This window comes from Mesoplodon densirostris, chromosome 1 (assembly GCF_025265405.1).
Source record: "Mesoplodon densirostris isolate mMesDen1 chromosome 1, mMesDen1 primary haplotype, whole genome shotgun sequence".
In the NCBI taxonomy this organism is placed as follows: domain Eukaryota; kingdom Metazoa; phylum Chordata; class Mammalia; order Artiodactyla; family Ziphiidae; genus Mesoplodon; species Mesoplodon densirostris.
Genome location: NC_082661.1, coordinates 70,167,345 through 70,194,252, shown reverse-complemented (window position 1 = coordinate 70,194,252; position 26,908 = coordinate 70,167,345). Strand labels below are relative to the sequence as shown.

At 41.4% G+C, this 26,908-nt stretch overlaps 1 protein-coding gene across 3 annotated transcripts in view; it reads right to left on the bottom strand.

Moving 5' to 3' along the window:
- Nucleotides 1–26,908, bottom strand: part of STK32B (serine/threonine kinase 32B) — a 361,645-nt gene that overhangs the window by 101,303 nt on the left and 233,434 nt on the right. For all 3 annotated transcript variants that reach the window (XM_060087315.1, XM_060087392.1, XM_060087470.1), the window contains one exon: nt 22,444–22,617. In XM_060087315.1, coding sequence (XP_059943298.1) covers nt 22,444–22,617 — 174 coding nt within the window. The remainder of the gene's footprint in view (nt 1–22,443; nt 22,618–26,908) is intronic.

The window sequence follows — 26,908 nt, the reverse complement described above, 5'->3', positions numbered from 1 at the left end:
TCTGTATGGCAGTCTCTAGGTCCATCCACCTCACTACAAATAACTCAATTTTGTTTCTTTTTATGGCTGAGTAATATTCCATTGTATATAGGTGCCACATCTTCTTTATCCATTCATGTGTCGATAGACACTTAGGTTGTTTCCATGTCCTGGCTATTGTAAATAGTTCTGCAATGAACATTGTGGTACATGACTCTTTTTGAATTATGGTTTTCTCAGGGTATATGCCCAGTAGTGGGATTGCTGGGTCGTATGGTACTTCTATTTTTAGTTTTTTAAGGAACCTCGATACTGTTCTCCATAGTGGCTGTATCAATTTACATTCCCACCAACAGTGCAAGAGGGTTCCCTTTTCTCCATACCCTCTCCAGCATTTCTTGTTTGTAGATTTTTTGATGATGGCCATTCTGACTGGTGTGAGATGATATCTCATTGTAGTTTTGATTTGCATTTCTCTAATGATTAAAGATGTTGAGCATCCTTTCATGTGTTTGTTGGCAGTCTGTATATCTTCTTTGGAGAAATGTCTATTTAGGTCTTCTGCCCATTTTTGGATTTTTTTTTTTGTTTTTTTCATATTGAGCTGCTTGTATATTTTGAAGATTAATCCTTTGTCAGTTGCTTCGTTTGAAAATATTTTCTCCCATTCTGAGGGCTGTCTTTTCATCTTGTTTATGGTTTCCTTTGCTGTGCAAAAGCTTTTAAGTTTCATTAGGTGCCATTTGTTTATTTTTGTTTTTATTTCCATTTCTCTAGGAGGTGGGTCAAAAAGGATCTTGCTGTGATTTATGTCATAGAGTGGTCTGCCTATGTTTTCCTCTAAGAATTTTAGAGTGTCTGGCTTTACATTTAGGTCTTTAGTCCATTTGAGTTTATTTTTGTTTATGGTGTTAGGAAGTGTTCTAATTTCATTCTTTTACATATAGCTGTCCAATTTTCCCAGCACCGCATATTGAGGAGGCTGTCTTTTCTCCATTGTATATTCTTGCCTCCTTTGTCAAAGATAAGGTGACCATATGTGCGTGAGTTTATCTCTGGGCTTTCTATCCTGTTCCATTGATCTATATTTCTATATAGATATATTTGTGCCAGTACCATACTGTCTTGAATATTGTAGCTTTGGAGTATAGTCTGAAGTTAGGTGGCCTGATTCCTCTAGCTCCGTTTTTTTTTTTTTTTCATTGTTTTGGCTATTTGGGGCAGTTTGTGTTTCCATACAAATTGTGAAATTTTTTGTTCCAGTTCTGTGAAAAATGCCATTGGCAGTTTGATAGGGATTGCACTGAATCTGTAGATTGCTTTGGGTAGTATCATTTTCACAGTGTTGATTCTTCCAATCCAAGAACATGGTATATCTCTCCATCTGTTAGTATCATATTTAATTTCTTTCATCAGTGTCATAATTTTCTGCATACAGGTCTTTTGTCTCCTTAGGTAGGTTTATTCCTAGGTATTTTATTCTTTTTGTTGCAATGGTAAATGGGAGTGTTTCCTTAACTTTTCTTTCAGAGTTTTCATCATTAGTGTATGGGAATGCCGGAGATTTCTGTGCATTAATTTTGTATCCTGCTACTTTACCAAATTCATTGATTAGCTCTAGTAGTTTTCTGGTAGCATCTTTAGGATTCTCTATGTATAGTATCATGTCATCTGCAAAGAGTGACAGTTTTACTACTTCTTTTCCAATTTGGATTCCTTTTATTTCTTTTACTTCTCTGATTGCTGTGGCTAAAACTTCCAAAACTATGTTGAATAAGAGTGGTGAGAGTGGGCGACCTTGTCTTGTTCCTGATCTTAGTGGAAATGGTTTCAGTTATTCACCATTGAGAATGATGTTGGCTGTGGGTTTGTCATATATGGCCTATATTATGTTGAGGTAGGTTCCCTCTGTGCCTACTTTCTTGAGGGCTTTTATCATAAATGTGTGTTGAATTTTGTCAAAAGCTTTTTCTGCATCTATTGAGATGATCATATGGGTTTTCTCCTTCAATTTCTTAATATGGTGTATCACATGGATTGATTTGCGTATATTGAAGAATCCCAGCATTCCTGGGATAAACCTCACTTGATCATGGTGTATGATCCTTTTAATGTGCTGTTGGATTCTGTTTGCTAGTATTTTGTTGAGAATTTTTGCATATATGTTCATCAGTGATATTGGCCTGTAGTATTCTTTCTTTGTGATGTCTTTGTCTGGTTTTGGTATCAGGGTGATGGTGGCCTCATAGAATGAGTTTGGGAGTGTTCCTCCCTCTGCTATATTTTGGAAGAGTTGGAGAAGGATAGGTGTTAGCTCTTCTCTAAATGTTTGATAGAATCCTCCTGTGAGGCCATCTGGTCCTGGGTTTTTGTTTGTTGGAATATTTTTTTTTTTTTTTTTTTTTTTTTTTGCGGTATGCGGGCCTCTCACTGTTGTGGCCTCCCCCGTTGCGGAGCACAGGCTCCGGACGCGCAGGCTCCGGACGCGCAGGCTCAGCGGCCATGGCTCACGGGCCCAGCCGCTCCGTGGCATATGGGATCCTCCCAGACCGGGGCACGAACCCGTATCCCCTGCATTGGCAGGCGGACTCTCAACCACTTGCGCCACCAGGGAGGCCCGGAATATTTTTAATAACAGTATCAATTTCAGTGCTTGTGATTGCTCTGCTTATATTTTCTATTTCTTCCTGGTTCAGTATTGGAACGTTGTGCTTTTCTAAGAATTTGTCCATTTCTTCCATGTGGCCCATTTTATTGGCATAGAGTTGCTTGTAGTAATCTCTCATGATCCTTTGTATTTCTGCGGTGTGTTGTTACTTCTTTTTCATTTCTAATTTTGTTGATTTGAGTCTTCTCCCTTTTTTTCTTATTGAATCTGGCTAATGGCTTATCAATTTTGTTTATCTTCTCAAAGAACCAGCTTTTAGTTTTATTGATCTTTGCTATTGTTTCCTTCATTTCTTTTTCATTTATTCCTGATCTGATCTTTATGATTTCTTTCCTTCTGCTAACTTTGGGGTTTTTTTTTTTGTTGTTGTTGTTTTTCTTCTTTCTCTAATTGCTTTAGGTGTAAGGTTAGGTTGTTTATTTGAGATGCTTCTTGTTTCTTGAGGTAGGATTGCATTGCTATAAACTTCCCTCTTAGAACTGCTCTTGCTGCATCCCATAGGTTTGGGTCATCGTGTTTTCATTGTCATTTGTTTCTGGGTATTTTTTAATTTCCTCTTTGATTTCTTCAGTGATCTCTTGGTTATATAGTAGTGTATTGTTTAGCCTCCATGTGTTTGTATTTTTTACAGATTCTTTTTCTGTAATTGATATCTAGTCTCATAGCATTGTGGTCGGAAAAGATGCTTGATACGATTTCAATTTTCTTAAATTTACTAAGGGTTGATTTGTGATCCATGGTATGATCCTAGAGAATGTTCCATGAGCACTTGAGAAGAAAGTGCATTCTGTTGGTTTTGGATGGCATGTCCTATAAATATCAGTTAAGTCCATCTTTTTTAACGTGTCATTTAAAGCTTGTGTTTCCTTACTGATTTTCATTTTGGATGATTTGTCCATTGGTGAAAGTGGGGTGTTAAAATCCCCTACTATGATTGTGTTACTGTTGATTTCCCCTTTTACGGCTGTTAGCATTTACCTTATGTATTGAGGTGCTCCTATGTTGGGTGCAGAAATATTTACAATTGTTATATACTCTTCTTGGATCAGTCCCTTGATCATTATGTAGTGTCCTTCTTTGTCTCTTGTAATAGTCTTTATTTTAAAGTCTATTTTGTCTTATATGAGAATTGCTACTCCAGCTTTCTTTTGATTTCCATTTGCATGGAATATCTTTTTCCATCCCCTCACTTTCAGTCTGTATGTGTCCCTAGGTCTGAAGTGGGTCTCTTGTAGACAGCATATATATGGGTCTTGTTTTTGTATCCATTCAGCTAGTCTATGTCTTTTGGTTGGAGCATTTTATCCATTTACATTTAAGGTAGTTATCAATATGTATGTTCCTATTACCATTTTCTTAATCGTTTTGGGTTTGTTATTATAGATCTTTTCCTTCTCCTATGTTTCCTGCCTAGAAAAATTCCTTTAGCATTTGTTGTAAAGCTGGTTTGGTGGTGCTGAATTCTCTTAACTTTTGCTTGTCTGTAAAGGTTTTATTTTCTCCGTTGAATCTGAATGAGATCCCTGCTGGGTAGAGTAATCTTGGTTGTAGGTTTTCCCCTTTCATCATTTTAAATATGTCCTGCCACTCCCTTCTGGCTTTCAGAGTTTCTGCTGAAAGATCAGCTCTTAACCTTATGGGGATTCCCTTATATGTTATTTGTTGCTTTTCCCTTGCTGCTTTTTATATTTTTTCTTGTATTTTGTTTTTGATAGTTTGATTAATATGTGTCTTGGCATGTTTCTCCTTGGATTTATCCCGTATGGGACTCTCTATGCTCCCTGGACTTAACTATTTCCTTTCCCATATTAGGGAAGTCTTCAACTATAATATTCAAATATTTTCTCAGCCCCCTTTTTTTTCTTTTCTTCTTCTGGGACCCCTATAATTCGTATGTTGGTGCATTTAATTTTGTCCCAGATGTCTCTGAGACTGTCCTCAATTCTTTTCATTCTTTTTTCTTTATTCTGCTCTGTGGTAGTTATTTCCACTATTTCATCTTCCAGGTCACTTATCCATTCTTCTGCCTCAGTTATCCTGCTCTTGATTCCTTCTAGAGAATTTTAAACTTCATTTATTGTGTTTTTCATCAGTTTGTTTGCTCTTTAGTTCTTCTAGGTCCTTGTTAAACGTTTCTTGTATTTTCTCCATTCTATTTCCAAGATTTTTCTATCATCCTTACTATCATTACTCTGAATTCTTTTTCAGGTAGACTGCCTATTTCCTCTTCATTTGTTTGGTCCAGTGGGTTTTTACCTTGCTCCTTCATCTGCTGTGTATTTCTCTGTCTTCTCATTTTGCTTAACTTACTGTGTTTGGGGTCTCCTTTTTGCAGGCTGCAGGTTCGTAGCTCCCATTGTTTTTGGTGTCTTCTCCCAGTGGGTAAGGTTGGTTCAGTGGGTTGTGTAGCCTTCTTGGTGGAGGGGACTGGTGCCTGTGTTCTTGTGGATGAGGCTGGATCTTGTCTTTCCGGTGGGCAGGACCACATCCCGTGGTGTGTTTTGGGGTGTCTGTGAACTTATTATGATTTTAGGCTGCCTCTCTGCTAATTGGTGGGTTTGTGTTCCTGTCTTGCTAGTTATTTGACATAGGGTGTCCAGCACTGTAGATTGCTGGTCATTGAGTGGAGGTGGTCTTAGTGTTGAGATGGAGATCTGTGGGAGAGCTTTCACCATTTGATATTATGTGGGGCTGGGAGGTCTCTGATATTACGTGGGGCTGGGAGTTCAGGACTGAACTGGGCTCTCCCACCTCAAAGGCTCAGGCCTGACACCCGGCCAGAGCACCAAGACCCTGTCAGGCACACAGCTCAGAAGAAAAGGGAGAAAAAGAAAAATAATAAAATAGTTATTAAAATAAAAAAAATATTAAAAATAAGAAAATTTAAAAGTAATCAAAGGAAAGAAAGAAAGAAAGAGAGCAACCAAATCAAAAAACAAATTTACCAATGATAACAAGCACTAAAAACCATACTAAAAAACAAAACAAAACAAAACAAAAAAGGACAGAGAGAACCCTAGGACAAATGGCAAAAGCAAAGCTATACAGACAAAATCATACAAAGAAGCATACACATACACACTCAGATAAAGAGAAAAAAGTATATATATATATATATATATATATATATATATATAACAAGGAAGAGAGCAACCAAATCAATAAAGAAATCTACCAATGATAATAAGGTCTAAATACTAAACTAAGATAAACATAAAACCAGAAACAAATTAGATGCAGACTACAGTTGCTCCCGAAGTCCACTGCCTCAATTTTGGGATGATTCATTGTCTATTCAGGTATTCCAGAGATGCAGAGTACTTCAAGTTGTTTGTGGAGATTTAATCTGCTGCTCCTGGGGCTGCTGGGAGAAATTTCCCTTCTTTGTTCACACAGCTCCTGGGGTTCAGCTTTGGATTTGACCCCACCCCTGTGTGTAGGTCTCCTGAGGGCATCTTTTGGGAAGTCTGAGGTCTTCTGCCAGCATTCAGTAAGTGTTCTGTAGGAGTTGTTCCACATGTAGATGTAGTTTTGAGGTATTTGTGGGGAGGAAGGTGATCTCCATGTCTTACTCCTCTGCCATCTTGAAGGCACCTTCTCTGACTCTTTTTTATGAGCTAGTCTTCATATTAGTGCACTAGTGGCCTTCCATACATGGTGTTGGTGCTAGTCCACTGGGTGCCAATCAGCAATCTACTCATTTAAGTGAAAGATTATTTTTTGCAGGTCATTTTCTCATCTTCCAAGCTCTGTGCTCCTCAGGAACAATCTCTTCTGTTTGAAAAGCAGTGCAATATAAATACATTGTGACTTTTAATTTTTTTAAAAAGCCTGTTGACTTCCAATTGTTCTATTTTTTATTCATGTATTCTCTTTTCTTTCCAGAACCTCTACATGTTCACCAACCAGATGCTCTCCGAACTCTGTACTTCAGGGATTTTTATGGAGGCTTCATTATGTAGGCATGGTTGATTAAATCATTGGCCGCTGGGGAGTCCTCTCTTCTTTCTTTATCTCAATCTTCATCTGACTTGAAGGATTATTTCAACAATCCTTATGGCAATTGTCACAAGATAAAGCCCATATTTAATAACCTTGTACTCAAGGTCCTGCACAAGACCTAAAGTAAGCCAACCCCTTTCTTGTGTCAATTCCTCCTCCTGCAAAAGTGTTCTCCACCATCTGTGCCTGTTAAAATGTTATTCAGACTTCAAAGTACAGCTCCTCCAGAAGCCCAGGCAAGGTATAAAATGTATGTGATCTCTCACTTCTTGGAACTGTCAGAATATTTTGTCTTCACCTAACCCCTCTCATGATTCATATCCTTTCTAGCCCTGTATTTTCTTCACTTGCTAAAAGGGGGTGGGGAGGCTACAATGAATCATAATAATATATATATGATATGTATAATAAGATATGTATAAGATATATATATATATATATATATATATATATATATACTGTAATAAGGTATATATTTGTAACTGTGTGTGTATATGTATATGGTTATATAGAACACCATATATGGTAGCTAATATTATTAATAACCAATGTGCTCCTCCCACAAGGATTGGGGCTTCCTGAGGGTAGTTTTGTTTTCTTAATGCATCTCTCCTTAATGCCCAAGCTTTGAAACTTGTCCATTATTGTTTATTGAGTGACTGCATAAATGAATGAAGGCTTCTACTTGGGAAAGGGATTCAGGGCCATAGGGAACAGCATGGGAACAAAGTTCAGAAATCTTTGTGTTCTCACTGCATGCTGACACTTCCAAAAATGCTGACCTGATTTCCTGACACTGCATTCATTGTCTTGCTTTTGAACATCTTCTGTAAAACAGCCTCTAATTTACTGGATTCTTTCAGAGGTTTATTCTCTGCTTTCAAATTCTGCTCCCAGATTTCATTCCAGTTTCTTTGACATTAAATTGAGACCCAGGTCCTTATTTCTAAAATTTATTATCTAACATAAATGCCTGCCATCTAATTGCAGGAGCAATTTATATCCCAGAGATGGAGCAATCTCTTTAAGGAATAAATTGGATTCTTTTTTATCTCTTTTTTTTTATCATCACAAAGTCATAAATTCTCAAAATGCTGGTCTATAACAGAAGGGAAACCAAGCTTTGTGCTTAGAAATAACAAAGTTACTCTTGAAATTGAATTGGAATTTCCATCCTAAATGACACTTCTGCATGTCTTCAATTTTTTTCCCCATCTCTAAACTTCTTTCTTGTTGCTCTGACCCTGGTCCCACAGGACAGTGAAGAAGAATTGATGAAGTGTTCTTCTTTAATCTGATGAGAATTGGCAGTTTATTTTTGGCACAGTGTTGCCAGAGGGGGTGGGGAGGATATTTAGGATACAAAAATAGGTCATATCAGTTTTATTCTGTGTTTATTAATTATTATTATTTTACTATGGATCTCACCGAAGGCTTAGTATGTGTGAAGCAGGCATTATGCTATGAGAATTCATGGATAATTTCGTCCCATTCTCACATGAGCCCATTTTAAGGATGACAAAACTGAGGAATGATGAGATGAACTTTTCTGAGCTCTCACATTTGGCTTAAGCGGTGGTGTTAGGATTCCAATCCAGGTATTCCAACCTCAAGCTCATGTTTGATAGACTAATTGTAAGTCTAAGTGTAAAGCACCAAAATTTAGGATGATGTTAAAGTGATTTCAACAGCTCTGAATTTTTATCAAATGTGTTTGCTTTTCTAAGGTACTTACCTCCCCACCCCAATTGTGCAGTTTTCAGTAAGGATCTAGAAAAAATATATAAGGGAAACATAAGATAATTTAATTGGTACTAAAATATGCTAATTTCTGTAGAAAAATACTAAACTGTGTATCTGAATATACATATGATTACTGATGCAGCCATAAATAAAACATTGCTATTATAAAAAATAAAAATTAACAAAAAACAAAGTTCACGTTTGATAAACACCTTCCTTTTAGAGAGAAAGCTATGCTTTGATTTTCTTCATTAAAAGGATGACATGCTTATTAAAGAAAATTTCAAAATAAGAAAAAGAAGGAAAGGAAACTCTCCCTTCAACATAGTGCATTGGAAAGCTGAGGGATTTTTTGTTTGTTTGTTTAATAAGCAGACATTTCTTTACATAGTCATGTAAAGACTATATAAAGAATTTTACATAGTCTATATAATTTTATAAGCTATAATTTTCTTTCAAGATCATAAAAATAACCCCTTTTAATACTGCAGGATTTTCATAGTAAGCCCTATATATGTGGGTGTATCATAGTCTCAAGTCTCTCAACAGTAGGTATACAGTTTACTAAGCTGATTTCTTTCCCTTGGGTTATTTCAAAACTATTGGTTAACATAAACAATGTTGTAATAAAGATCCTCACACTTAGAACTTTTTAGGCAGGCCAGATTGGAGCCTTATAATATATTTGAAGAAGTGAAATCAGTGGGTCAAAGTGTATACATACATAAATAAATAAATAAATAAATAAATAAATATATTTTTTTGCCATATGTGGGCCTCTCACTGTTGTGGCCTCTCCCATTGCGGAGCATAGGCTCCGGATCCACAGGCTCAGCGGCCATGGCTCATGGGCCCAGCCGCTCCACGGCATGTGGGATCTTCCCGGACCGGGGCACGAACTCGTGTCCTCTGCATCGGCAGGCAGACTCTCAACCATTGTGCCACCAGGGAAGCCCGTGTATAAATATTTTTAAAGTACTTGATTCTTATTGCCAAATATCTTTTCAAAAGGGTTGTAACAATTTTTATTGCCACCAGCAAATACATATTCAGACTGCCCAGAAATTATTTTTCTAGAATGCTTTGTCTTAGGAAGCACTCCCTTCTCCCCCGAAAGTAAAATCCAACCTAGATGCCATCATCTCCCCAAAGCCTGAATGATTCTTGAAGCCAAATTTTATCCTGGCTCCTCTGTGTTCTGTAGCACTTTGAATGTACTTGAACCAAGCACTTCCCACCCCAGCTGAGATGGCCATTACATGTCTGTCTCCCTAGGCCGACTGTGAGCCCAGTGGTAGGCACACAGTAGGTGCTCAATGCATACTTAAGAAGATTTTGGGTTTTGAAGAAAGGGACCAAGTATTTATGTATCCGGGTTTCTGCTGTGCTGTCTGGCACACAGTAAGTGCCAGTTAAACACTTACTAACTGAATGAATGTGATCCTGAGATTTGTTTTACTTCACAGCCTGCCAGGGCAGAAATATCTCACTACCTGGACAAATCCTTTCTATTTCTTAGGCCTCAATCATTCATTTAAGGCATAAACATTTACTTTTTTTCTTTTTTAAAAATTCTTTTCCATTACGGTTTACCATAGGATATTGAATATAGTTCCCTGTGCTGTACAGTACGACCTTGTTGTTTATCCATTCTATACATAATAATTTGCATCTGCTAGTCCCAAACTCCCAATCCAACCCTCCCCTGCCCCCCACTTCCCCTTGGCAACCACAAGTCTGTTCTCTAGGTCTGTGAGTCTGTTTCTGTTTTGTAGATAATTTCATTTGTGTCATATTTTAGATTCCACATATAAGTGACATCATATATTTGTCTTTCTCTGTCTGGCTTACTTCCCTTAGTATGATAATCTCTAGGTCCATCCATGTTGCTGCAAACAGCATTACTTCATTCTATTTTATGGCTGAGTAATATTCCATTGTATATATGTGCTACATCTACTTTATCCATTCATCTGTTGATGGACATGTAGGTGGTGTCCATGTCTTGGCTATTGGAAAAAGTGCTGGTAAGGTATAAACATTTATTAAACACTTACTATGTGCCAGGACCTAAAATAGGTAACCAGGAGATAGATAATTCTGAAAGCATCCTCTGGAGGAGTGTATAGTTTTGGAGGTTTCCTGAACGCAATAAACAAGTGGAGGGAAGTCCTCCTTGAAGTGTGAAGAGGATGCCCAAAGGAGGAACCACCCAGTTCCTTGGAGCAGTCTGGAGTCTTCACAGGAGTGACCTTGGAGCTGGAACATGATTGTAGTGAGTTACACTGTGTCCTCCAAAACATATGTCTAAATCCTAACCCTCCATGTCTGTAAATGTGACCTTATTTGGGAATAGGGTCTTTGAAGATATAATGAAATTAAGTATCTAGAGACGAGCTCATCCTGGTTTAAGGTGGGCCCTAAATCCTAGTACTGGTGTCCTTTAAAGGGAAAGGAGAGGGGGATTTGAGACATGGAGAGGCAGGGACGAAAAGGTCACATGAAGATGGAGGCGGAGATTGGAGTGATGCTGCTACAAGCCAAGGAACGCCAGGAGCCATCAGAAGAAACTATCAGCAGATAAGGAACAATCCTCCCCTAGAGACTTCAGAGACAACCTGACCCTGCTGACACCTTGATTGTGGACTTCTAGCCTCCAGAACCGGGAGAGAATAAATTTCTGTTGCTTTAGGCCTCCAAGCTTTTCGTACTTTGTTGCAGCAGCCACAGGAAACTAATGTGATGATGTAGAAGATGCTCAACACCAACTCCTTATATCCCTCTTTTCCTCACTTCTCCTCAGACCATTATTCTGAGAGGTTGGATTCCAGGTATGGGTTAGGGCCTCTTTTCTTAGGTGCTGGGCCACCGTGTGCTGAAAGGTGAGGGCAGGGGTGGGGCTCACTCCCTCCTGTTTCTCCCTTCCTTGTGGTCAGAGATGAAGCCCTACAGACGACCTCTTCGCTGAATGACCACCTCTTCCCGTCCAGGGGTGAGGCCGGTCCGGGCCCACGTGGGGTGTGAGTCTGCTCAGCACTTGCCACAGATCCAACCATCCCTATTGCCTGCCTATCTCTGAGGCATCCTCCTGGGCACTAGGGAGGTGCAGCCACCTGGCCTCTGGTTTGATGGCGCCGAGTCCTAATTAGCTCAGTGAGATGATGCTCCATAGCATCCAGCTCTGCTCCTAGAAATGCCTTATTTTGAGGTTTGGGGCCCAAGCCCAGCTATAAATAAAGTGATATTCAGGTTTTCCATGGGGTTGCATTCCTCAGGGAAGCCGTGTGTTTGCAAAGCTGTTGGTTTGGGGCAGGGCTCAAGGATGATATCCCCTAATGCAGTAATTCTCATCCAGGGATGATGTTGCCTTCCAAGGCACATTTGACAATGTCTGGGACATTTTTGATTGTCATAACTTGGCGGGGAAGAAGAGGTAGGGCTCTAGGCATTTAGCAGGTAGAAGACAGGGATGCAGCTAAATATCCTCCAGTACACAGGACAGTTCCCACCACAAAGAATTATCTGGACCAAAATATCAACAGTGTTGATATGGAGAAACCCTGCCCTGTGGCCTTCAGAATTCTATTGTGAGTTCTAACAGATGGGAATAAGCTAAACAGGTGGATAGGGTAAGTAAAAGCATTTCTTAAAGAGAGATCATCACGCAAAGGAAAAACAGAGGTGGAAGACAGCATGAACGTGGGAGAAAAGCAGAGTCTGGGACAAGTGGACTGCAAAGGTCTATGAGCGGAACCAGAGGAGGGGGATGCAAGAGATGAGGCTGGAGAGATGGGCAAGAGTAAGGCCCTCAAATATCATCATCATCTTCTTCATCTTCATCATGACCTTCATCATCACACCATCATCATCACCATCATCATCATCAATATCATCACCACCATCATCATCATCACCATCATCAGTAACCTTTGTCACAGAAGATCACATTTATTGAACACTTACTAGGTACTAAGTTTAAACATGCAACACACATTATTTCAGTTTGTTCTTTCAACACCCCAGTGTAGTAGAGTATTAGTTTCCTGCAGCTGCTGTAACAAATGACCACAAACTTAGTGACTTAAAATGACAAAATTTATTACCTTATATTTTGTATGCCGGTCAGAGGTCCAATGGAAAGTCAAGGTTTCAGCAGGGCTGCTTTCCTTCTGGAGGCTCCTGGGGAGAACCTGTTTCCTTCCTTTTCCCAGCTTCTAGAGGCTGCCTGCCTTTCCTCGCTCATGGCCCGTTTCCCCATCATCAAGGCCAGAAAAGAATGTATTGAGGGTTGAGTCCTTCTCACACTACATCCCTCTGACCTCTTGTGCCTGCTCTTCCACTTTTAAAGAGGCTTGTGATTCCATTGGGCCACCTGGATAAGCCAGGGCAATCTCCCCATCTCAAGGACAGCAGATGAGCAACCTTCATCCACTGGCACCCTTAATTTCCCTTTGTCATGGAACATAACATGTTCACAGGGTTCAGTAATTAGGATGTGGACATCTTGTGGGGAGGACATTTTTCTGTCCACCACCATTTTTGTCTATAGGTGATAAACCAGAGCTTCAGAGCAATTAGATGCTGTGCCTGAGCTCACAGCATGGAAGCCTCCTCTATCTTAGCGGAATCCAGGTTTTTCACCACTGTGCTTTCCTGCTCTTTGCTCCCGAAAACAAGGAGCTACACTTGCTGAATACTTCATGTGTGTCTGACACTCCACCTGCATCACGTCATTCTGTTGGCGATCACTCCTCTTGTTAACAGAGAAGCAGACTCAAGTCAGAGATGTAATGGACTTACTAAGGTCTCCTGCGTCTGGACCACAATGTGAGAACTCTCAGCACTACTCCTTACAATGGGAGTGGTGGGCCAGGACCCTGCCTACATGCAGGAGATGCCCTTGACCCCTCCCCTACTGTCAGGTACGAAGTCTGGTTTCTCCTCTTCACAATCTCATTCCCTGTGTCCCACCACTTTGGTCAGAGGTTGGGATGGTTTGTTTAAAAATTCCACTGGTCATCAAATGGGACCCAAACTGGGAGCCAGAGACAGCAGGCTACTGCGAAGACTCAGCCAAAGCCACTGAAGCCACGGGTTAGGAAATTGTTTACTTCCACTGCCATTGCATGAGGGACAAGCCTTTGCCAAAGATGACATGGGATTAGCAGCCCGGTCATATTTCACCCCTTGGCACAATCCCTGTCCCTACAGCTTAGAGGCATTTGATTTTCCAATAAACTGATTTCGGCCACTGAAAACCAACACCCCACCTCACTCTGCACACAGTTCCCTGGGAAATGCATGTAGGCCATGTTGCCAAATTATCAGGAATTCAGACAGTTTCTCTTTCCAGAGTTCAGGAGGTACAAGCATAAGGGAGTGAGTCTATTTACCAAAAAAAAAAAAAAAAAAATCATAAACACACAAGCATTCCAAAGTAAGGACAGGAACGCTAGCCCCCTCAGTTCGTGCAACCCAAGCTGAAAACTGATGCTGCCCCACAAGATAATGAGCAACTCATCTGGCAATGCCAAGGGCTTCAGGGATGGAGGAGGTTGAATATTGCCACAAAAAATAGAGTTATATTTGTATGTGAACACAACAGCAAAAGGTATCACCTTTTCCTGAGAGTCAGTCACATGATTTTTCCTTCACAAAAGCCTGGGTAATAGAAAGATTCTATGTGTACATATGATTAGAGAACTTGACTGTCAATTATTATCAGTATAGAGACAGTAAGAGCTTGGTGACTTGGGGCGTCCACATAGTGTTTGCTCCCAGGCAAGTTATTTATTCCCCATGAGACTCAGTGTTCCCACCTGTAAAATGGGGCTGATAATGGGCCCCACCTCTGTTGGCTGGTGTTGGGATTAGGTGAGATCATACCTGCAAAGTACTTAAAACAGAGCCTGGCACAAGCAAAGTGCTCAGAAAAATTTTTATCTCCATCATGGGTGTAGCATCTTACAAACAATGATTTCTATTTTGTTACCTACCAATCACAGGTTTCAAATATGGGGATAATCCACTGCATTTAAATTCTTACTGTACATAAATATGAACAAAGCTCAGTTCCAAGCCCTGCCCTAGTGAGTAATCTCCTTCTCATACTATTCCCACCCAAAGACACACAATGCCAAAAATCTTGTGTGTGTGCATGTGTATGCACATGCTTCATTTACTTTTTACCTGTTAATATTTTTAAATTAAGTTGTCCACAGGGAATATGAATGGTGAATTCAAAGTGGAAGTTTGAAGCATATGCTGTAAATAAGTGAAAATCCTCAAAATAATGGGAGAATTATTTTTGACTTGCACGCTTTTTAATCTTTTGAACTTTATAACACATACACATACTCTCTATTAAAAAATAAGGCCTGGACTTAACGCTAACAAAACCCATAGCAAAAAAAAATTTTGACTTCTTTATTTTCTCAGTTTATTCAATAAAGTGACAAAAAATTGTAACAGGGAAGAACTTTGTATTCTACTACAGGTTACTCACTAAAGGGATGTTAAAGTATGCATAATCGTCCATCTCTGGGAACCCTGCCTCCCAGGTAACAGGCATTAAGCTAAAATACCTTTGTTTAGCTCACAGGAAACATCCTGACCAGGCCCACCTATGAATGACAAGGAGAAAATGAACACATCCCCTCCAGAGGCTGACCGGAACCAGGAAATGTTTGGCTTTATTCCCTCCCCTTTTAGTATAAAAGAAGCCTGAATTCTAACTCAGGCAAGATGGTTCTTTGGGACACGAGTCCACCATCTTCTTGGTCTGCTGGTTTTCCTAATAAAGTCACTCTTCCTTGCCTCCACAACTCATCTCTTGATTTATTGGCCTCCTGTGTGGCGAGCAGTATGCACTTGAACTTGGTAACAAAATGATAAACTTTATATAACTTAGCATTTGTATATGTATTTTCTAGACAATTTGTAGAAATGAGAAGTGGCTTTGAAAAGCTTGCTCATCTGAAAGATAATGCTAGTTTAAAGAAAGGTGCTTGCTAGTGTTCCAGGACTGAACTATTATTTTTCCTAAAGATAAAAAGGAAAAGAAAAAGATTTCTGACAAAGCCCATAAAGAAGCCCTCAATAAAATTTATAATTAGCTTTAATGATAGAGAGGGCTTCACAAATATTTGACTCATTAAGCAGATATTTTCTCAAGGCTGAATACTTTCAATAAACAACTCCAAGGCAAAGCTGAAGATGCTTCTCATATAGCTGATGAGATTTCTGCCCTGGAAAGGAAGTCTGTGAGTCTGATGAAGTGATGGACCACTGGGATGACAAACCTTTGAGACTGTGAGTTAATTTGCATGTGATGCACGTTCAGGGCTGGAAGCAAAATAAAATGCACTATATAAATAATCAGACTTCATCGAGAGATTTTCCCAAGGGAGTAAAGGACACTGCCCTAGGACTTTCAGGAATTTTCAGAACACAGTTTGGTAGAAATAGCCTCACTGGTGAAAATTTTTCTTCAAAAGAAGTTTGAAAAAGTTGCCCCAAACCCACTTCGATTAGCATTTAGATCACTGCACTCTGTTCAAAATAGTGAACAAGCTTGCTGTTTACAGGCTCATATTTACGTGATTGGATTGGATCTAAAAATAAAAGACAAGGGAGAGAATTACTGGTGCCGTGAACCTCACCTGAACCATGAGCTCTCTTCAAATCTGCTCATTTCCCCCAAATTGATAGATAATGCAACAGCACCTGTCACTGACCAAGGAGACTCCAAGAAGCCTTTATTGTTCATTTCCTTTATTTTTCTGATGAAAGGTAGTTCTTCAAAGCACTACTTTATGTATCAAAAGAATTATGATTACATATTGCAGTGGAACTTGGAGAAATTTTTAACATCAAACATGAGATTTCAAAGGAATTTCATGCTTGTGCCTGGCTACTTTGGGCCCCACCAGAAATTTTCAAAAGGCTGACTCCTCGGATATCAAGGGATATTTGGGCAGAAACGTTACAGGAAGCAGTGCAAGATTTGGGTAGTGACTTATTGAATTTGAACTTGTATTTTCAAGTAATTTCAAGTAAGGCGTGTCTTTCCTTTCTCTCTTTAGTATTTCTTCATTGATTCAATATGTAGTTATGGAGCACTCCCTCTGTGCCGGGCAGTGAGTCAGGGGTGACCTCAGGCTAGGGGTGTCACCACCAGAAGCCTTCCTTGCTTCATGGGCACTGCTGGAAGAGCCTTCCTCAGGGGCGCTTGTGAGGAGTCGATGAGATCCATCCATGCATATTTTTATGTTCAGATGTGCAGGCACCCTCACTCATATAATTGTTTTATAGACAGTTCAATGCAGAAAGCCAGGATAGCATGTGCTCATCAGCATGGGATCTGGGGTCAGAGTGTCTTGGTTTGAAACCTGGTTCCATGACCTGCCAGCTGTGTGCCAGAGTGCAAATCACCCAATTGCTCTGAAAAATTAGGATAATCCTAGTACCTAGCCCATTTGATTGATGTGAGAATTAAATGAGATGATATTTGTACGTATATGAATATATACACATATGCATATATATGCACACACATATGTAAACACACACAAACACATGCGTGTATGTGTGTGTGTGTGTGTGTGTGTGTGTGTATATATATATATATATATAGTTTAAAGTAGTGCTGACACACAAGAGCTTTACAAACTTGATCCACTGTCACTGTTGTTAGTCATCTGCTTCTGTATGACCTGGCCCTTCTGGGTACCTAGTCCAGTAACCAGCTCTGGCTGAAGAGCACCCCGGGGAGGTGCCTTTGGTGAACATCATTCTCGATTACCAGTTGGACCACATCACTCCCAAGCTTCAACCCATCAATGACTGACACCAGCCGGAGCCTCAGGAAGTGCTCCCTGCCGAGCTGACCAGCTCAGGCTCTGCCCACCCAGGCCTCTCAGTAGGAGCCTGTCTGCCCAGTGTCTCCAGCGTTCCTCTTCTCTGGGCTAATGTCTACTTGTCCCACAAATCACATTTGCGTGTCCCAGAGGAAGCCTTGTCAGCCTCCTCTGTGTCCCCTGCTCTGCCCCCCACCTCAGTCTGGGCTGGGTGCCCTCCTCAGAGGTTCCGCCCGCCACTGTGTGGTGTCCTGTCCTGGGTCCCCTCTCCCCCTTGGACTGCAGTAATTTGGCCCCTAGAGTGGTTGTCTCTTCCACCCAGGGAATCTGCTCAGGTGCAGGCAAAGTGTCCCATCCATCATTTTCTTCCTGGGGCTGGCACACTTCTTGGCCCAGAATGTTTTGAAAGAACGAAGGGCCAACTCAAGTGCTCTAAAAAGTAAAACTTCTAATTGTTTTAAGACAATGATATATTTTGAACCCACAATGGTATTTTCCTGCTTATGCACTTTCAAGTTCACTGGGTTATACTCTGAAATACCTTTTATTTTCTACCGATCTACATCATCCTCAAAGGATGGAGATTTGTCACCACTAAGTATAAATGAACACGTGGTTTCAAAATCAATTCCCTCAGATGAAAGAAAGAGGAATGAGGCTCCTAAAAGGCCCCAGGCACAGTTAAATCCTTTATGAACTTTTTCTCATGGAATTTGCATCTCATGGAATTTGTGAAGCAGGTGTCATCAGGCCCATTTTACAGATTAGGAAATGGAAGTCCAAAAAGCTAAGTCACATGTCCAAGTCCACCAAGATGGAAGACAGAAATTCTTGGCAATTCAACTCAGGCTTGCATTTGTGGAATGATCCTACCACTTGCAAGTGTGGCTACTTGGAAAGAAGCAACATTCATCAGTCTGTATAAAATATGGCACTGACAGTGTCTTGTACATATGCAGTAGGGGACTTACATATTCAGCTGTTGAATGAATACAAAACATTGCACAACATTATCTTATATCCCTATGCACAATGTGTACAGACACACATAATTTCAAGTCTGTACATACATACACAATGAAAAAGAGGTTTATTGAACCATATGGGAGGGGGAAAAAAACCCTGACTCAAATTTCTGCCAAGTCTGTAAGTTTAGAAATGATAAGGTAATTCCATTTACTTTTAGTGGATTGTTAAAAATTTCCTTACATTGTTGGATAGCTCCTTTTCTCTCAGGTAGATCTGGAATCTGAGGGCAGATGACCCCACATAGAGCAACATAAAAACATTTGTTGAAATACAATGAGATGGTTCCAAACCACCATGCTCTTATGTGACAGTTCCATTTTCCACCTGGTCTATTGTCAGCTCTGCTCTGGGATGCTAGCATGTGTCTCACCAAGGTCCACATGACTCAGTGTCTGGGGGGATGTAGGCAAATAGATCATCTATTATACACTAGCAGAGGAAGGACTGTGATAATGGGTGAATGACACTTGTACAATAGGTTGGTAAAGAACTCGCTCCTTTCATTGCCTTCAAAGAAGCCCAGCCAGCCCACAGAGGCTACTCTGGTATAGGGTGACCTTCCTTAACAAATATAGCACAGTGCTTATAAACCCAGATTCCACAGCCGGAATGCCTGTGGGCAAAAGCTAGTCAATGACTGTGTGAATGAACAATGGACCTCAGTAAATACTCTGCATTACACTGAACAGTCCCTTTACTCCTATTCAACCAGGGTTGCTGCTGCTACTATTACTACTACTACTACTGTTACGACTGGAACTACTACACTTCCTCCTCCTCCCCCATTCCTCCTCTTTCTACCTCTCCTCTCCCTCCTTCCTCGTCTTCATTTGCATTTTGTTATGTTTGTTACTATTTGTGTCAAAATTATACAGGGGAACAGTTCCAAGAATCAAATTGTGCTGAAAGTTTTGTTACAATATAGCAACAATCCCTATCACTTTCTCCCTGATTTCTCCCTCTCCATCCATTTATCTCTCCCAGGCTATAATTTTGGTATTTAGCTCCTTATCTTGAAATGACTGATGTACAGGACTCCTTGACTTTTCAATTTCCGGCTCTATCTGCTGGCTTCCCGCTATGGAAGATGAGTATGTAGCAGTCTTTTCTTCGTGTGTCTCCACAAGACACACTCATCTTCCCATTTCCTCACATCCCCTAATGGGGTATTATTGTATTTTTGGCTAGGTCAATTTTTAGGGGTTAGGTGATTATGATTAAGCGTGCTACGCAGAGATGATTCATGTAGTAAGTTGTATGATATGCAATGTCCTGTCCAACACTTTCATTCCCTGGAGTTAAAAAATATCTTCTATTTATTGCTGAGTTTTTTCCCTGAACTTCTCACTTATTCAACTTCAGATTCTTTGCCAAATAAATAAACATCTCAAGGCAGCCAGATGTCTTAGGAATTCTATCAGCTTGCTCTTCCTGAAGAAGTCTCTCCCAGGGACTTCTGATCTGACTCCAATCAGAACTGGTCATGGTCTACACCGCAGGCACAGCTGACATCCTTGACCCACCCATCATCCAGAAGATTTCCTTTGCCTCTCTCTTCTTTGCTGGAGCTCCAGCTTTCCGTATTCCATTTCTTCCTCCTTGATTTAGTCCTTCATTTTAGTGGAGTCCATGTCATTTTCTAACAGCTACTTGAGAAAAGGTATATGAGAAGTGTATTTTTTGAGACCTTGAACTTGTGAAAACGTACATCTCACATTTGATTGATAAGCATGTTTCCACTGCCTTCTGGTGTTTGATAATCCCAAACTATTGTTCTACAGTGCAAGCTTATTGGATCCAAAATTTGTTTTGATATATGTCTGTTTCTAGTCACTGTATCCTTGGTGGACCCTTCAGTCTGGAAATTCATATATTTCAGGTCCAGGAGATTTTCTTTATTTCATTGATGATTTCTTCCCCTATGTTTATGTTTTCTCACTTTTCTTTCTTCCCGCCCTCCCTCCCTCCCTCCCTCCCTTCCTCCCTCCCTTCCTTCCTTCCTTTCTCTCTCTCTCTCCCTCTTCCTTCCTTCTCTCTCTCTCTGATATTGGACTTACTGTACTGGTCCTCTACTTTTCTTATATTTTCTTTTTGTCTTTTTATTCTACTGTGCATAGGATATCTTCAAGTTTTATCTTCCAACACATTTATCTTTTGAATTTTTCATTTCTACATTCATATTTTTAATTTATAAGAGCTCTGATCTGATGTTTGTCCTTTGAATTTTAAATACACATAGTACTTCTTATTTTACAATTGCAAAAATCTTTTCATCCCGCTGAAAATACTGATCATAGCTCTTTAGATAGTGTCTTCTCCTGGCAGAGTCTCTGTTTATTCCAAGCTTTTGTTTCTTTTTCCATTTGACTGCGTGGCTCTCAATATTCATGTGAGAAGATTTCTCTGGATGTCTGATAATCTTTAGTTGTCACTAACTTAGTTGGGAGCTTATAACAAATGAGCAGGGCTTGCTGACCCTGAACTACACTCCAAGGGTCTCAGGGAACTTCTGATGTCTAAATCTCTTTCCTCTTGGCTCAGCCAAACCCCCACTGAAATCATTCATGTGTCCATTCAGGAGGAGGAAGGCCTGAGCCCAGCTGGAAGTGGGGAGGATGTGTTATCTGAGCATCTGGTATGGATGCATCTACTTAGTCGTGCTATTTTCAGTACCATATCCCAACTCAAGAGGCTTGACGTCTTTCAGTCCAGACACTCTCTATTTTACTCACCTGAGGGAACAAACCTTCAGTCTTCTGCTTGTAAGAGGAAGGGACAGCCATCCAGTTATTCAGGATGGGTAAGCAGACTGGGGGTTCTCAATACATCTTAAAAGGCTTTCAAACAATGAACCTCATTTTAGCCTCTCTTTTACCCCCTCTTCCTCCTTCCATCGATACTGATGACTCCCCATTCCTGAGCCTTGCAGGCGGATTCTTTAGTGCCTATCAATTCATGGTTCTTCCCAGGGACAACTCAAAATTCAGTTTCTGGCGTCCTAAGTCATTTCTACTCTACATCTTCTTTCTAATCCCCCTCCCCACCATGTTTTGCTATAGTCTCCTCTTTAGTTTTCCCCATCCTTGTGAATTTACCATTTTTCAAACCCTCCTTACTGTCAATATATGGAGATTTTAGAAAGGAGAAACTGTAAGTGTGTGTGTGCACGTGTGTGTGCTTCATCTACTGTCTTTACCCTGAAGCTCAAGTTCTTGTCTTTCCCAAGTCCTCCAAAATTGTATAAGTTAGAAGAAGATCCACTAGGCACAGTGCAAGACAACGGGTGAACAGATTTGGAGCTACTCACGCTGGCCCCCTCCTCTGTGGTCAGAGAGAAGACTTTATTATTATTTATTTTTGCGGTATGCGGGCCTCTCACGGTTGTGGCCTCTCCGGTTGCGGAGCACAGGCTCTGGACACGTAGGCCCAGCGGCCATGGCTCACGGGCCCAGCCGCTCCGCGACATGTGGGATCCTCCCGGACTGGGGCACGAACCCGTGTCCCCTGCATCGGCAGGCGGACTCTCAACCACTGTGCCACCAGGGAAGCCTGAGAAGACTTTATTAATGAAACCATTGCTTTCTGAAGCCTCTTGCTGGTCTCCTGCCCCTGCAGTCAAACTTGCCTTGCTCACCAGGTTGGATGTGGTGGTGCTGTGCACGGGCGGGGAGAAGCAAAGGCCCTGAGGAAGCAGCAGAAACTCAGAGCTTATATCCAAAGCCCAGAGCCAGCACTGAAGCTTCCCAAGAGGAAGAAATCCTCCATGATACACAGCACTGATTTCAAAGTAAGGAAAGGAATAGAGGAGAATCCCTTGCATTCCCATCTCAGGCCACTGTGACTTTTCTAACCTGATGCTAGAGGGACAGAACATTCCAGCCTCCCAAAGACACATCAGGATGGAGAAGCAAAGGCCAACCACCAGCCACGTCTCTAAGCAGTGGGGTACCAAGAGAGGAGGTTACACAGGCAGTGGGAGTGTTCCACCTCGATGCATGTGACAAGGGAGTAGGTAGAGAAGGTAAAAGCAATAAAGCTGTTCTGCTTTTTATGATCTCCATGTACTGCCACTTCTAAAGAATGTCAGTGAGAAAATACTCTCAATGGCTGCAGACTCCTCCCATCACACCCTACCCCCCAGCATCCCTCCAGCAGCCTGGTTACCTGTGGATGATGTGATACCTCTGCAGATACTCCAGGGCCAGGGCCAGCTCGCAGATGTAGAGCTTCACGGCCCCCTCTGTGAAATGTACATTCTGTTGCAGGTGATAACGTAGGTCCCCTCCTAGCAGTAGGTCCACCACCATGAACATGTCCTCCTCGTCCTGGAAGGAGTACCTAGGAGCACCGAGGGGCAGAGAAAGTTAGGGATGGAGATGACTCCGATGCCCTCAAGACCGATGCCCCATTTTACAGAAGAGCAAACTGAGGCTCAGAGAGGCACTGATGTTGCCCAAGTTACAGTGTTCTATGACAGAGCACCAGTCCTCTGGCTGACAAATGGCACTTGAACCAATACTGGACTCCAACAGTTACTTTGTTTTTAGTATATGTTGTAATTAGATGTTGTCAGGACTTAAGTAGCTGGTCTCCAAAGCTGCAGCCCCTTCGCCACGCATTCCCCTGTCCTCCCCACACATGCCGCTCCCCACAAGGATCTTGTTTCTGCAGCCCTTGGAGGCAGTGATGCTCTGGTAAGACACATCCAGGCTTTAAGGGAACTGGCAGTTTCTACTCACGTTGCTTCTCAGAACCCGGCCAGAGCCCAAGCCCTATGGAGAGGCCACGAGAAGGAAAACCAAGGCGCTCTGTTCAAGAGCCCCAGCTGAGCACTCAGTGACAGCCAGCGCCAACCAGTAGCCATGAGAGTGAGCCACCCTGGGAATTTGGATATTCTGCTGCAGTCCCAGCTGACATCACATGGAGCAGCAGAGCCGCCCTGATGAGCCCAGTCAACTTACAGAACATGAGATAATGAAATGGTTGTATTTTGAGCCACTAAGGTTTTGAGTGTATTTTCCCCCCAAAGCAACAGAAGTTGCACTTAGGCCTTTTAAGGGCTGAAGCACCAACATAAAAACCCTGAGAATGGCGTCAAACAATTGTAAACTAGAATCACGTCATAAAATGTCGTCACATTCCATACAGAACCATGAACTGTAATAAGGGCATCACAGAATGACAGGATGTTGTCCTGGATGCTTAGATCTGTGTCTCAGATCCTTGACTATTAGACCTGGGCCAGCCAGGCCATTCCCCTCGTTCGACAGAAGAGGGAAGAAGGGCCTCCGTGAGCCACTGTCAGGGTGAAAACAAGACTCAGACACCCCACTCTCATCGAGCTCTTACAACCACACACTGCAGAGATGCTGCTGTAATATGTACTCGCTGTGTTTCTCTGACCTGGGCATGCAGCCCTGAGGAGGGAGCCTGATTCGGCCACAGGAGAGGTGACAGACCATGTGCTTACGGGATGAGGGATTCCAGGGGTGGAAGGAACCTTAAATGCCATCTAGTCCCACCCGCCCTGTATTACAGGGATTGGGATCCAGAGAGAGAAGAAATGGCTGCCCAAGAGTCACAGTTCTCCTTGTATATCTCACCTGATGTTTATAAGGATCAGAATCAAAGCAAGGAGGAGGGGGGTGATATATTGTGACCCCAAACTGTTAATTTACCAGATGTTTACAGAGTACCTGTCCTGTGACAGGCATTGGGTGGTGTACTGGGGACACTGGGACAAAGCAACTGTCCTCACTCTGACGGGGCACACAGTCCCCTAGGAGAGAAGGGCTAAGTCAACAGTCAGTGGTCATGCAGGGGTACAGGGGCTCTAGAAATCTCTCTAGGGTGCAGTGGGCATGTGGAGGGAGGAAGTCATCTCTCCAGCAACTGAGGTGGGTGGAGAGGTCTTTGTAGATGAAGGGTACCCTGGGTCTGGTACACACAGGGACTGTGACCCAGACAGAGGGACAGCATGAACCTTCTGGTGCTGGGAGTCCAGGACTCAGTAGGGTCTTGGGGACAGCACCTCCCATCCCCCCAGTTTCAGCATCTTAGCCACTGACAATCCAAGGGTGATGATGCAGACCAGCTTCTTCCATTCTCTTTCAGGATCACTTCAGGGCTGGAGCAGTAGCTGCCTGACCAGGCAGGAAAGAGGTGGTCCAGGGGCTTGTGGGGTTGTCCAGGGCCACCTGGAGGGCACCAGCTGGACTTTATGTTTGCTTTAGGACAAGTATAAGCTGTCTGGTGTGTGATCACTGCTCCAATTGATGCATTGCAGAAGTTGGATGCTCATGCAGAGGTTAAAAAATAAAGCTTGCCCAGGAGCCTTGCCCAAGGTAGGCTCCCAGCCTGGAGGCACTGGCCTTTTCCAGAAACTATTTTTTCTGGGTGGACTATCTGGGCCCATGCGAGGATGGAGAGAATCAAAAAAAGATGCTCTTGACACACTGGAGCATGGAGCAGGTAACCAAGGGCCTCCTTAGCGAACACTTTGTAAAAGCCACACTTCAATCTGTCTTTCAACATGGTCATAGCCATCTGTATTAACCTTTTCTCTTTCATGGGAATTTTAGAATAAATGTATCTGGTTTCTTGAAAAACTCTGACTTTTGTTGGAATTATGTTTAATTTACAAGTTAAAGAGAATTAGCACTTTTATGATGCTGGAACTTTCCAACCTTTCCATGAACATGAAATATCTATTTATTCTGGTCTTCTTTTTATGTTTGTCAATAAAGTTTTATAATTTTCTACTTAAGGGCCTGGCATGTATGCATTTTTTTATGACTACTTTAACTTTTTATTTTATATTGGAGTATAGCTGATTAACAACATTGTGATAGTTTCAGGTGTACAGAGAAGCGACTCAGCCATACACATACATGTATCCATTCTCCCCCAGACTCCCTTCCCATCCAGGCTGCCACATAACATTGAGCAGAGTATTCTGATATTTTAAAATAAATTTTATTGCTATTGTGAAGATAATCTTTTAAAGTAAGGTGTACTAAATGGTCATTGCTAGGGGAAAATACACTCCAGAATTGCTTATGTTTATCTTAAATCTAGCAGCTTGGCTGACCTCTTAGTTATTAGTTCTAATACCTTTCTTATATTTTTTCCACTTATATGAAGATGATTATGTATTCTACAAAAAACTGCCATGTTTATACTCTTGCAATCCTTATGCTGTTTACTTTTTCTTGTTTTATTTTACTACCCAGGACCTCCAGTAAAACATTGATTATAAGAGGTGATGCTGGGCATTTTTATCTTGTTCTGAAATTTAGTAAAATGTTTCTCCATTAAGTAAATTGTTTGCTGTAGATATTTGATGGATATCATTTACCCAGTTAAGAAAGTTGCTTTCTAGACCACTAAGAATTTTTATCGGATGGGTTCAAAGGTTTTATTTTTTTTAACATTAAACTGTCTTTGCATTTCTAGACTAAACCTTACTTGATAAACACACATATATATATGTATATCTATGTGTATATATATATACACATATATATGTGTATCTGTGTATTATATATAACATATATAATAATAAATAAATATATAAGTATATATTTATAATATATATTTTAAATTTATAACTTATATAATATATATAATATAATAATGTATAATAAATATATATAAGTATATTATATATAACACATACTATATATATATGTATATATATATATATTTTTTTTTTTTAACTGGGTTCAGGTTTATTCATTTAGGATTTTTGCATCAGACGTTCCAAGTGACACTGGCTTATATTTTCCTACCTTTGTGCTGACCCTGTTTTGGTATCATGGTAATACTGACTTTGTATGATGAAGTGACTTTGTTTTGTCTATGTTCAAGAAGAATGGGGCTTCCCTGGTGGCGCAGTGGTTGAGAATCTGCCTGCCAATGCAGGGGACACTGGTTCAAGCCCTGGTCTGGGAGGATCCCACATGCCACGGAGCAACTGGTCCCGTGAGCCACAATTACTGAGCCCGCGGGTCTGGAGCCTGTGCTCTGCAACAAGAGAGGCTGCGATAGTGAGAGGCCCGCACACCGCGATGAAGAGTGGCCCCCACTCGCCACAACTAGAGAAAGCCCTCGCACAGAAACGAAGACCCAACATAGCAAAAATAAATAAATTAATTAATAAACTCCTACCCCCAAAATCTTCTTTAAAAAAAAAAAAAAGAAGTGTACAAGAGACATCATTTGCTTGTAGCAAGTCTGGTATCTAAACACCCTCCATTCCCCCACTTACGATTCACCTGGGACTCTCCCCCCTCACTTAAGGCACACGTGCTGGAGCCGTCTGATGATTCCTGCTTCTCCCTCTCAACAAAGGATGACAATATGACTAGAAAGTTTACGCGCGTCTTCTGGCCACTGGTGTTGTTTCATCAGGCCCCCTCAGAGTGCTCCTGGGGTCAGTGTGTGGATGAGGACCTTGCTCTAGGTGTGCTCGACTAGAAGTTGCAACTGAGGCTGTCTAGATCCTGTGGCCCAAAATGAAGATAAGACCCATCTGTAGAGTGAAGCTGCAGAGAGTCAAGCAGGGCTGAAGGGCTGAAAGCAGAGAGAGGCCCTGCTGGAGGTGAGGGCTCCAGCCTGGGCGGAAGAG